This window comes from Cornus florida, unplaced genomic scaffold, assembly GCF_030987335.1.
Source record: "Cornus florida cultivar Cherokee Brave unplaced genomic scaffold, ASM3098733v1 CherokeeBrave_3.0.0_Hap2_Chr01, whole genome shotgun sequence".
Taxonomy (NCBI): domain Eukaryota; kingdom Viridiplantae; phylum Streptophyta; class Magnoliopsida; order Cornales; family Cornaceae; genus Cornus; species Cornus florida.
In genome coordinates, this window is record NW_026775571.1 from 85,488,751 (window position 1) to 85,500,447 (window position 11,697).

The 11,697-nt window shown below is 34.9% G+C and overlaps 1 protein-coding gene across 5 annotated transcripts; it reads left to right on the forward strand.

Annotated features, from left to right (window-relative positions):
• The first annotated feature begins 1,920 nt into the window (after positions 1–1,920).
• On the forward strand, positions 1,921–11,516 carry LOC132304043 (disease resistance protein L6-like). 5 transcript variants are annotated; one of them, XM_059801559.1, is made up of 7 exons: positions 1,928–2,676; positions 3,461–4,571; positions 5,507–5,899; positions 5,993–6,040; positions 8,961–9,176; positions 9,740–9,873; positions 11,052–11,516. In XM_059801559.1, the coding sequence occupies exons 1-6, from the start codon at positions 2,027–2,029 to the stop codon at positions 9,824–9,826; spliced, it is 2,505 nt and encodes an 834-aa protein (XP_059657542.1). In that variant the 5' UTR covers positions 1,928–2,026; the 3' UTR covers positions 9,827–9,873; positions 11,052–11,516. The 5 variants fall into 5 exon arrangements, 4 of the variants coding, with proteins under 4 accessions (XP_059657535.1, XP_059657527.1, XP_059657542.1 ...); XM_059801565.1 differs by lacking the exon at positions 9,740–9,873 and having other exon boundaries at positions 1,929–2,676; positions 11,052–11,515; XR_009481483.1 differs by lacking the exons at positions 9,740–9,873; positions 11,052–11,516 and having other exon boundaries at positions 1,921–2,676; positions 5,993–8,394; positions 8,961–9,100.
• The last annotated feature ends 181 nt before the right edge of the window (positions 11,517–11,697 follow it).

Consider the following 11,697-nt stretch of genomic DNA (forward strand, 5'->3'; position numbering starts at 1 on the left):
CAAGGTTTTCAACTTTTCATCAATCCATCTTATGTTATCATTGGTTGTTTATGTGCAGAGAGTTGCTCCTAATGGATGTAACTGTTTGATAGATGTACTTGAAATGAATGTACATAGTTAGCGGCTTTGCAGTCAAAAGGCTGGCCATACGTTTTTGAAATAGCCAATTCTCTAAATCATTATATATTCCACTCTTGATTTGGAAAAATTGAAAATACATGTAGACTGTAGAGGTTCCATTGGTTAGTCATAAGTGACGTCACAATAATTTTTGTTTGCAAGAGACAATACTCTCATATTGTTCATTCAAAATCTTTATCCCAACCGGACAATTCCTTAGGGCAACATTTTATCAGTGTAATTTAGTTTGCTGAAACTTAAAATGGGTGAAAAGAGATTGAAATAAGAATGCCAATGTAAATGAAATTAATAAATAATAATAACTCTTGAAAAGGAGATATTAGTCTAAAAAAGGGTTTTAAATGAGAATTTTTAGTAAGGGTGACAATTCATGTTCGCATGTCATAATCGTGTCAACTTAAGAGTATTATATTGAAGAGGTCAACACTAACCCAATCCATTTAATAATCGTGTCAAGAACTCTTAACACTAACCCGACCTGTTTATTAAACGGGTTAAATGTATTAACTTGTTTAATGACCTATTTATCAAAACCGAATAGTATATTATTTAAATTATTTATAATACTCAATCAAATAATAAATACTATAATAAATATACATAATTAAAAAGCTTATGTATATTTTTGTTAGGACTTATGTTGAATTGACCTACGTATCTATAGTGATGGGATCTAAATAGGTAATAAGTTATACGGGTTATATTAATAAGATTATGAAACTCTTAATTAAACGGGTCTAAATAGGTTACACGTGTTGAATCTCTCAACCCTAGCACGACACTATTAATTAAACGAGTTAATCGTGTTGATCCGTTTATGACCCAAACCTATTTAAGATAAATTCAAATTATTTTATCTTGTGTCGTGTTCGAGTCGTGTTGACGAGCTGTGTAAAATCATGCCACCCTTAGTTTTAAGCCATCTGTCTGCCCATCTAGAATGGAGTTTGGTTAGCATGTTTCAATTTGGTTGATAAAATTGGTGATTTTTCACTAGTTCAAGACCAAACCAACTGGTAAATTCTTCCTAAATTTTACTCCCATTTATCTCTCTCTACCTGTATACATACACAGTCACATTTATATATTTTGTATTTGTATATGTTGGGATTGAGGTTTGAGGTCTGATTGCGGAGGAAGCTTCCTTCAGAGTTCAGACGAAGACGAAGGAAGTTGCAGGGAACAAACCTTTTCCCTTCCTAATCTTACCACGTTCACATTCAAAACAATAATGGTGAGCCCATTCTTCTTTTGACGCCAATCACCCTTGTTCTGTCAAATTACAGTGTGAAAATTCGATCAAAATCGGCCCACTTATTTATTATCATTGTTTTGGTTAAATTTCATTGCTTAGATTCTTTTTTTTTTTTTTTTTTTTTCGTGCATTTTAGTATTATGGGAAGAAAAGAAATTTTTTTTTTAATTCGTTTACTAATGATCAAATCAGACTCAAATTTATCTAATTTTTGTTAGAAACACAACTAATGACTACCAATTACTTGACATAAAACTTAAATTAGTTTTTACTTTCTCAACAATTTATTCACTTGAGTCTAACATTTATAAAACAAACAAATAAAACATCTTAACATAATTTGGGCGGATGAATAATATGATGACAAAAACTGGGACCCATTTTTTTGACGCATAGTGGTTGTGGAAAATTTTTTTTTTTGGGAAAGTAGTGGTAGTGGATTTATGTTCCACGAAATGATGGCCAATTGTAGGCCATAGAAAAGCTTTGCGTTTACATTCAAAACAATACCAGTAATGATAAGTAAGTGAACACCTACTGATAATTAGTTTCTCATCATTTTCATTTCTAACCACTCAAACATAACAGCAACTCATCACTGCATAAGTGTTTCCTCTCAACACATTTGAAATGCATACAAAGAACCCTTTATGGCTACCTGGTCTCATCACACACATGAAGAACAAGAAAAAGCTAGCTAAGAGGAAGAGAGATAGGGTGGTCATGAAGGTTGTGTTCAAGAATAAGAAGAGGAAGATTACCAAGAACACTTCATTACCACCTTCCAACACTTGTTCATCGTCCACCTCTCCACCTGCTGCTGCAGGATGGGACTATGAAGTCTTCTTGAGTTTCAGAGGCGAGGATACTCGTAAGAGATTCACTGATCACCTCTACTGCGACCTTCGGGAGAAAGGAATCCACACGTTTAGAGACGACAAGGCGCTTCGCCTTGGAGAGAATATTAGTGAGATTCTCAACGCAATCGAGCAATCAAAGATATCCATTCCCATCTTTTCCGAAGACTATGCTTCAAGTGAGTGGTGCCTGCGTGAGCTCACCAAGATGGTTGAGTGTATGGAGACTCGGGAGCACATCATAATTCCCATTTTCTACGACGTCAAACCCTCCGATGTGCGAGAGCAGAAGGGGAGTTACGAAAAGGCCTTCCAGGAACACAAGAAGAATAATATTGATGGTGATACTGTGGAGGGTTGGAAGGAGGCATTGAAGGAGGTCGGGGGATTGACGGGACGGGAAGTGAAGAAATTTGCTGATGGGTAATTGCATCTGTCTACCATCCATGCATATACATATTTATATTTATATATATATACACGGAGTAAGAAAAAGTATACTAACTCATTTTCAATTATAGTTGTAGGATCTAATCCTACCGTTAATATAATCTTGCACCGTTTTAGGGAAGTGATAGTATTTAAATTAATGATTAATTACAATTGAAGTAAAATTATTATAATAGACAATTTTATAAAAAGAAAAAAAAATTAATTTTGTTTGACATAACCTTTTAAGATTTGGTTGATTAATCGGAATTATATATGAATTTTTTTTTTAAAAATAAAAATTAAGGAAGAGTATAACAAGAAAAAATATATTTTTTTTCTGCTCTGATGGGTAATTGCATCTGTATATATCTACATTCATACATGTATATACATAGTTATAGTTTATATATATATATATATATTGATTCTGCTCTTGTTACTTTTCATGTTATTTACCACCCGATGGTATACTCCCAAAGGGGAGCTTGAGTTTTGGAGCCATGGGCAATATTATGGGTGTGTGTACATTGATTGAACTTTTAGAGAGAAAAATAAAATCATCATTATTTTCCTCCTTTTTCGAGCCAACTTTGAATTTGTTTGGTTAAGTTTAACTTAATTTACAAATTAGCAACAGTTTGTTAATCAAATGAATTTTGAATCTACTTTTTATTTTTAATTTTCTGAGAATAGAAAATAACTGTTGAAAATTTAAATAGGCGATATATATTTATCATTTTTCCGATATACATCTGACATCAATTATGTTTGGCAGGCATGAAGGAGCACTGGTAAAGGACATTGTTTCAGAGGTATGGGAAAAGCTGAAAATGAACTCATTGGATGTAAATCATGAATGCTTAGTTGGAATTGATGTTCATGTAGAAGGAATGATGAAATTGTTGAGTGTTAATTCCAAAGATGTAAGGATTGTGGGAATCCTTGGCATGGGAGGTATCGGCAAGACCACTATTGCCAGGGTCATCTACAACAATCTCTCCCAAAAGAAATCTGAATTTGAATCCTGTTGCTTCCTTGCAGACGTTAGAGGAAAAGCTCAACAACGCAATGGACTTGTTGATTTGCAAAACCAACTTGTATCTAGCATCTTGAAACAGGGACACTCTGTCTTAATTAGGTCTATGGATGATGGCCTTAATGCAATCAAACAGAGATTTTCTGGGAAGAAAATTCTTCTTGTTGTTGATGATGTTGATCACAGAAATCATCTTCATGCATTTGCACTTTTGGGGAAGTGTGATTGGTTTCGTTCAGGAAGTAGGATAATTGTCACAACTAGAAACGAAGAGGTCCTAAATATGCCTGAGGTAGATTGTAGGACTTACAAGCCAGAGGAATTGGATGATAGTCAATCTCTTCAACTTTTCAGCAGACATGCTTTTAGAATGGACCGTCCCCCACAAGACTATTACTCTCTCTCTAAAGATGTTGTGTCTACTACTGGAGGGTTGCCTTTGGCTCTTGAGGTTTTTGGCTCACTTTTTATTAGCATTGGAAAAGAGGAATGGGAAGATACAATAAACAAGTTGAAAAGAATCCCGCATAAAGATGTGACGGATAGGCTGAAAATAAGTTACGATGCATTAGACCATAATCAACAACAAATATTTCTTGATATTGCATGCCTTTTCATTGGGGTGGATGAAAGAATTGCTGTCCACATGTGGAATTTTCCCAAAGCAGAGATAGGAGTTCTTCGCCGCCGGTTGTTGGTGAAAATTGGAGATAATAATGAGCTAAGGATGCATGACCAGCTTAGAGACCTTGGTAGATATATTGTTCGTCAAGAAAATGTTGAAATGCCGGGGAAGTGTAGTAGGGTGTGGTTTCATGAGGAAGCCATCGACGTATTGGAGAGTCATACAGTAAGATCTAACTCCTTCATGATATCCTTGTTATGCATTAATTTTCTTGTCACCTTACTAACACAATTATGTGTGAGCTATGAACCCTTTATACATTCTCTTTCTACTTGGCCCATTTTACTATTTTTAATGTCAAGAATCTCAAGCAATTTCTCCTCTCACACGTTTTCACTTATATCGATCAACTCCTCCTTTCTATATTCTTCTAAACTCGTTATGTTTTTTACATGATTAAGCAGATTAGTTAATTATCTTTATGTTTAATTTCTAGGTGAGAAAATCTTGCATTTTTATAATTAAAACACTTTCAATAAATCTTGGATAAGGTCGGTTCTATTGTTCTTTAATTTACCCTTTTTTTTTTTTAATATGTAAATATGTTTTATTTAAAAATGTGAAGTAGAATTAGTAAAAATTTCTAAAAGGAAAAAACAAGGGGTTGGGATAATTAATTCCATTTTTGTTTTTTTATTTATTTAAAAAAGAAGCTCTTGTAAGGATTAACAAAATATTACCAAAAAATTAAAAAAATAGTAAATAAATAACAAAGATTTTAAACAAAAATTTATAATTTTGCATCTCAAGAAGAAAGAACAATATTATACACACACACACACACATTAACATAGAAAGTTAATGAATATTAATTATATTACCACATGAATATTCTCTTGTATTGCCTTAGCCTTAGCTTATATTGAGCCACTCCTGCTCAACAAGTCGGCCATTAAAAACCTATATAGCCTGCAAATGCCACTTATGGTTGTACCCAAACCATAGTTTTCAAGGACATTTATTATTGAGCATCCTGATATAGGTTTCATCTCATTATTAATGTTACATTCCCACTTTATGATAGATTACCTCTCAAATTCTCACCTTTTGCAGATCATTCCCCCTAATTATCAACTTATCTAAATGTTCTCTTTTGGCAGGGAACAACAATGGTTAAAGCTCTCAAAATCTCATCTTTTACAAATGAAGACTTTAAATTAGAGTCACAGGTTGCAGACTCAGAATCAGAGTCTGAGGTTGAAGACTCAGAATCAGAGTCTGAGGTTGAAGACTTTGAATTAGAGTCACAGGTTGAAGCTCTCTGTCTTACAAATGAAGAATTTGCAAACCTATCTAATCTAAGGTTCCTTCAAATGGACTTCGCAAAGCTAGATGGAGATTTTAATGGTCTTCTTTTAAATTTGAGATGGCTTTGCTGGAAAGGATGTCCTGAAATTTTTAGCCCAACCAATTTTCATCTAAAGAATCTGGTCATTCTTGATTTATCACAGAGCATGGTCACAGAAGATTGGGAGGGTTGGAATTATATCAAGGTTTCATCAATTTCTCTGCTTTTGTTTCGTGTATCTCATCACATAATTCTCCGTAATTGATTCTAAGAAATTCTCTTTTTCCTTATTTTGCAGATTGCAACAAAGTTGAAAGTTCTAAATCTCACATGTTGTATAAAGATGGTTAGGACTCCTGACTTCTCTTCATATGCAACTTTAGAAAGATTGATTCTTGAAGACTGTTGGAGTTTGGTTGATATTGACCCATCAATTGGGCATCTCAAGTGTCTAGTTTTCTTAAATTTGAAGAATTGTCATAAACTCAACAGGCTGCCTAGGGAATTTGATAAAGTGGAAGCTTTAACAGAACTCCTTATCGATGGTACTTGTATAGAAGAAGTCCCTGTTGGTAGAAGAGTTATGAAGAAGCTTGAAACTCTCAGTGCCACTGATTGTCTGTCATTGACTCAAATTTCGACCTTAATCGGTCACCTAACATCTTTGTTGGACCTTTCATTTGGTGATTCATTTGGTATCACTAAACTACCAGACTCGATTGGTTCACTAGTGAAATTGCGACGCTTGTCCCTAAGGGGCTGCAAATTAAAAGAGATTCCAGACTCCATTGGGAAATTAGAATCATTAATTGAGCTGGACTTGTCATCAACAGCCATTACAGAATTGCCAGATACTATTGGCAACCTAAATCGTTTGAGAATTCTTAAGATGAAATCTGGTTTGATAGTGAAGTTACCTAGTACCATTGGAATGTTGATGAAACTTGAAGAGTTACATGCCTCGCGTTGCAGTTTGAGAGGCAAAATTCCTAGTAATTTTGGGGGACTATCCTCTCTGAGAATCTTAAGATTAGATTCAACACATATCTGTGGTCTACCAACAAGCATTTGTGGGCTTTCTCAACTCCAAACCCTTGATTTATGGCGTTGCAAAAATCTTGAGTTTGTCCCAGATCTTCCCCCTAGTCTAGCGAGTCTAAAAGTCACTTGCAGGTCAATGGAGACATTTCTAAACCTTCCTAGCCTAGTGAGTCTAAAAGTCACTTGCAGGTCAATGGAGACATTTCTAAACCTTCCTAGCCTGGTGAACCTAAAGGAGTTGGAAATTATTGAATGCTATAAGCTGTTGAAAATTCCTGAAGGTATTGGTGTCCTTTCTCAGCTTACATCTCTCAATGTATATAATTGTGAACAACTTCAATGCCTTCCAGTTCTTCCCTCAACTCTTACGTCTCTCAATGTTGAAAATTGTGAACATCTTCAATGCCTTCCAGCTCTTCCCTCAAGTCTAAACTCACTATATGTTAGAGATTGTAAGTCAATGAAGAGGTTGCCAGATCTATCAAATTTGAAAAACTTATCAAGTCTATGTGTTGTGCAATGTTTAGAATTAAGGGAGATTCCTTGCCTTGGAAGATTAGAACTCCTAACAGAATTAAATTTAGATGGGTGCGAATCACTAGAAACATTACCCGATCTTTCCAACTTGAAGAAGGTAAGGAAATTAAGTATTGCAGAGTGCATGAATCTGAATGAAATTACAGGCCTTGATAGATTGGAATCCTTGAAGATGCTAGATTTGTCATGGTGCACGGCCTTGGAGAGGATACCTGATTTGTCGAAACTAACAAATTTAGAGGAATTGCAACTTTGTGACTCTGAGAAACTTATTGAGACCTTGAGGCTTGAAGAACTGGAACTCCTAAAAGAGGTTGACTTGTCATATTGCACGGCCTTGGAAAGGACACCTGATTTATCCAGATTAACAAATTTAGAGAGACTGCAACTTAGTCACTGTGAGAAACTTAGTGAGATTTGTGGACTTGAAAAACTCGAACTCCTAAGAGAGCTGGACTTGTCATCATGCACGGCCTTGGAAAGGACACCAGATCTGTCCAGACTAACAAATTTAAGGGAATTACGTCTTTGTAATTGTGAGAAACTTTCTGAGATTTGGGGACTTGAGGAACTAAAACTCCTAGGAAACTTGAACATTTCTAGATGCAAGTCACTAGGAAAATTACCAGACCTTCCAAAGCATTGTTTTGTTCAGCGTGGAGAGCACGCAAGTCACTAAGAAAATTGCAGGATGTCATGGTAATTATCTATTTTTTGCTAATCTATTTTGTCTTCGTATGATGGTTTTTTCCCCCTCAATTGATTGTAATTGTGATTGTTTCTCTGTTCTCTCTTAGTGTGTTTTCTTCTGTTAGGGCGTAGTCGCTCTCTCTCTCTCTCCTCCCCATCATTTCACCGTTCTTAAGAACTCTTCCACTTCGAGGTGATTTCGAGACTATGGCTCAGCTTGAAGCGCAAATGGAGTCATGGAGACATCGTTCTATAATTCTTGTGGATTTTAGGGCTCGCAATTGAAGCTCCAACTACACACATGCATGTCAAAAGAATGAATGAAAGATCAATTTCATAATCTCTTCAACTTCGAGAGGCCATTAATATGTTAGGGCTCCATTTCAAGCATTCAATCAATCTCTGAACATAGAGAGACAATCTTCGCTCGAGGTATTCTAATACCTTTGCAACACAACGATGAATTGATTATTTTGATATTTTAGTTGGTTTATTGGTTAGGGTTTGAGGTCATGTATTAAAGAACAATCTTCAAAGCTTTAAAGGAATCAAAATGTTTTCGTAAGATGTTTTGTTTCTTAAAATTGTTTGGATACAAAATTTTTGGCTCATATTAAAGTCAAAAAAATTTCTCATTTTACTTGTCAACTACTAATGTGCAGAAAATTTGTTATTTATCAAATTTAGATATATGTTAATAATGGTAATATATACCTAACATGTCCTCAATTGTGGTTTGAGAGCTGGGAAGGACCAATGATTCAATTTCTGCTTTTATGGAAAAAACACACTTTGTAGTAAGGTCTAATGTCTTCATAAATACTAGGAGATTCATGGTACAACTTAATTAAATCATATTGTTTGAACCACAATTTGAATTTTGCTGGCTAAAAATGAAAAAAAAAAAAAAAATGAAGTCAAAAGAGAAGCTCATATTTGATGAGATGGTTAATCTTTTATTGGCTTGTCAAGGAAATGAAAGTCTTGCTGATATACAGGAATGCATGGAGATAGAGGATAGTTCGAAATTTCGGGCAAGCGGTTCTCCCTTTACAAGCCTGAAGAAGGTGGACAAGGAAGGAGATGAAGAAAAGAAGCAACAGATGCCACCTACTAGTGTCGTGACAAGGCTCATTCTAATCATGGAAGCTCATAAAAAATCCCAACACCTAATCAAGCCTTTTGGGACTTATTTGGTCTCTAATATCATTCAGGTGCCTAATAATCTCTCTCTATGTGTCCACATGTGAAGTTCTATATTAACGACAATTAAAAACGTTGTATTATATCGATAATAGTCTCAAAGTGGAATTGGCCTGGCAGCCCTTGCTCAATTTTGGTGAAATTGATCATAGATGTCTAAATGAATGCTTGCTTTCATTTCCTAATGGCTATGCTATGGTTGAGTGGTATTTTTGGTTGCTTAACCAATTTTAATTTGGTTGCATAGATTTTGTTGCTGTTACTACTGTCTTGATTGTTGAAGCTCTGAGGGTTGGGTGCTGCCTGTGGACTTTGTGTTGGTGTCACTATTCGTTGGTGTCTGTAATGTTTGTGAATTATACATATATATAATTGTGGTGTACAAATAAAAAAGAAAAATTTTAATTTAGAAAGTGGTGGGACCCACCACTTATCTTTAAGTGGCATGAAGGCCACATATGGCCTCCCAGATCATCTCTCTCTCCCCTAATCCTCTCTCTCCCTCTTTTGTTCTTCATTTTTCTTTTTCTTTTGTATCAAAAACTAAAGTTTCAATTAATCTCTCATTTCTTAGAGTTTTTGGGAGTCGTTTGCGGCAAAACGGAGAGCACGGCGAGATTTACGTGTGAGTACAAGCAATTTCAGTTTTGGTCCTCCCTAGGATTTCGAGTTTTGAGACCCATTTTGAGGGTTTTTCTACAAATTGAGGTAGGGATGTTCTAATTCAAATTTTCTTTGATCTTTTGTGAATTTTCCCTTTTAATTTGATCCTAAGCATGTTTGATTTTAGCAATTTTGCCTATGTTGTTGTGGTTGTATGTAATTAAGGTAATGGATGTATTATATGTGTTAATTGAACCAATGATTATGGTTATATACTTGGTGGTGAAGACACATGCTCAGTATTGACATTTTAAGTGCCCCATGATTTTTAATTGTTAAGAAAAGTGATGTTTAAATTATGAAAAAAAATGTTGGAATTTCCCTTAATAATGTGATCATGATGTAGATGGAATGCATGGGATTTATTGTAATTTTTTCTTGAGAAATTGCCATAATGCTAGATATATGATGTGTATCTCTATGTGTGTTATGTGTAAATAATATATGTGTGCATAATTTGTTGATTGGATATGAAAAACATACTTTTGTGATTGTGTCCTTGTTTAATATGTGTAATTGTAGAAATTTTGTTAACTTAAAGCGTGCTATAAATTTATGAGAAAATTCTTCTTTAGTATGGAATGTTGTTAAGGTTTGATGATATGAAAATTATGGTAAATTGTGAAGCATGAAGCATTCATGCATTCACTGGGAAAGAAAAAGGGGAAAAATATTTTTTTTAAAAACCAATGAAATTGTTTCGGGGAAAAGTTTTTGAAAAGTATTTGTGAAAACCCGGACGCCTAGGAGGCGCCTAGTGGTCCGTGGTGTTAGTGTGATCTAGAGAGGGGACTAGGGAGAGACCCCAGTGTGGTTGAGGTAGCCAGGCCGGATGCGACACCTTGGAGGTGCCTTATGATTGTGGATGGTTAGCCAATCCCCCTTTCGTGATGCCTTGGAGGTGCCTTGGATCGAATTACATTAACGGTTTAGAAGTTGAAATGGTACGGTTCCAGAAACGAGTAGTGATATTACATGGCATGGCACATCATTAGCATACGTGATGCATTTGGTAATTGGTTGAGATATGTATGTTTGTTGATGATACAGTGGTTTTACTTGACTATGTTTGTTGATGATACAGTGGTTTTACTTGACTCCCGAGATATGATCCCGTTCTCTTGCTTTCTATTCTCTATGTGGATTCACGGGGTCATAAGAGGTGTGTCTTAAACACTTCATACTGAGCAATTTGTTCACCCCTTATATTTAACATTTTTCAGTACACGGACGGGAAGTGGCGGAAGATGCTCCTCCACAAGGTTCGATGGGTTAGTAGACCGTTTTGACATACTTTGTAGCTATGATTTCATTTTATTATTATTTATTTATTTATATATTATTATTTTTATTATTATTATTATTTTTATAAACCTTGGGATGACACGTATAATATGGACTGACATAGGAAATGATAATAGTGCCCTTAGTTGACCTCGGGTTCGGGTACGGACCTGGTTAACGATTCGGACCCTCGGGTTCGGGTCGTTACAGTGTCACTTGGATGGTACTCTTTAGTTAATTGCCTTTTGTGTTGTTACTGGATGATGTTGTTGTTTTTCTCTTGTATTATGCTAATTTAGCAGATCTGATGTATACCACATAGTATACTATTATGCTACTACACAGTTGTATATATATATTGACAGAAATTATACAAAACAGTTGTCATTGTTCACGTCAAATGCAGTTAATTCAATATTTTATTCAATGCATTTGCAACTTCCAATTCTTATAATGTTTTTCGTGTCAAATTCCAATTTCCAAGTGTTAATTCTATTATTATTATTACTTTTTTTTTTTTTTTTAATAAAAAATGGATGTACATGTTTTTTTTTTTTTTTTTAGTTGATAATTTACACACACATG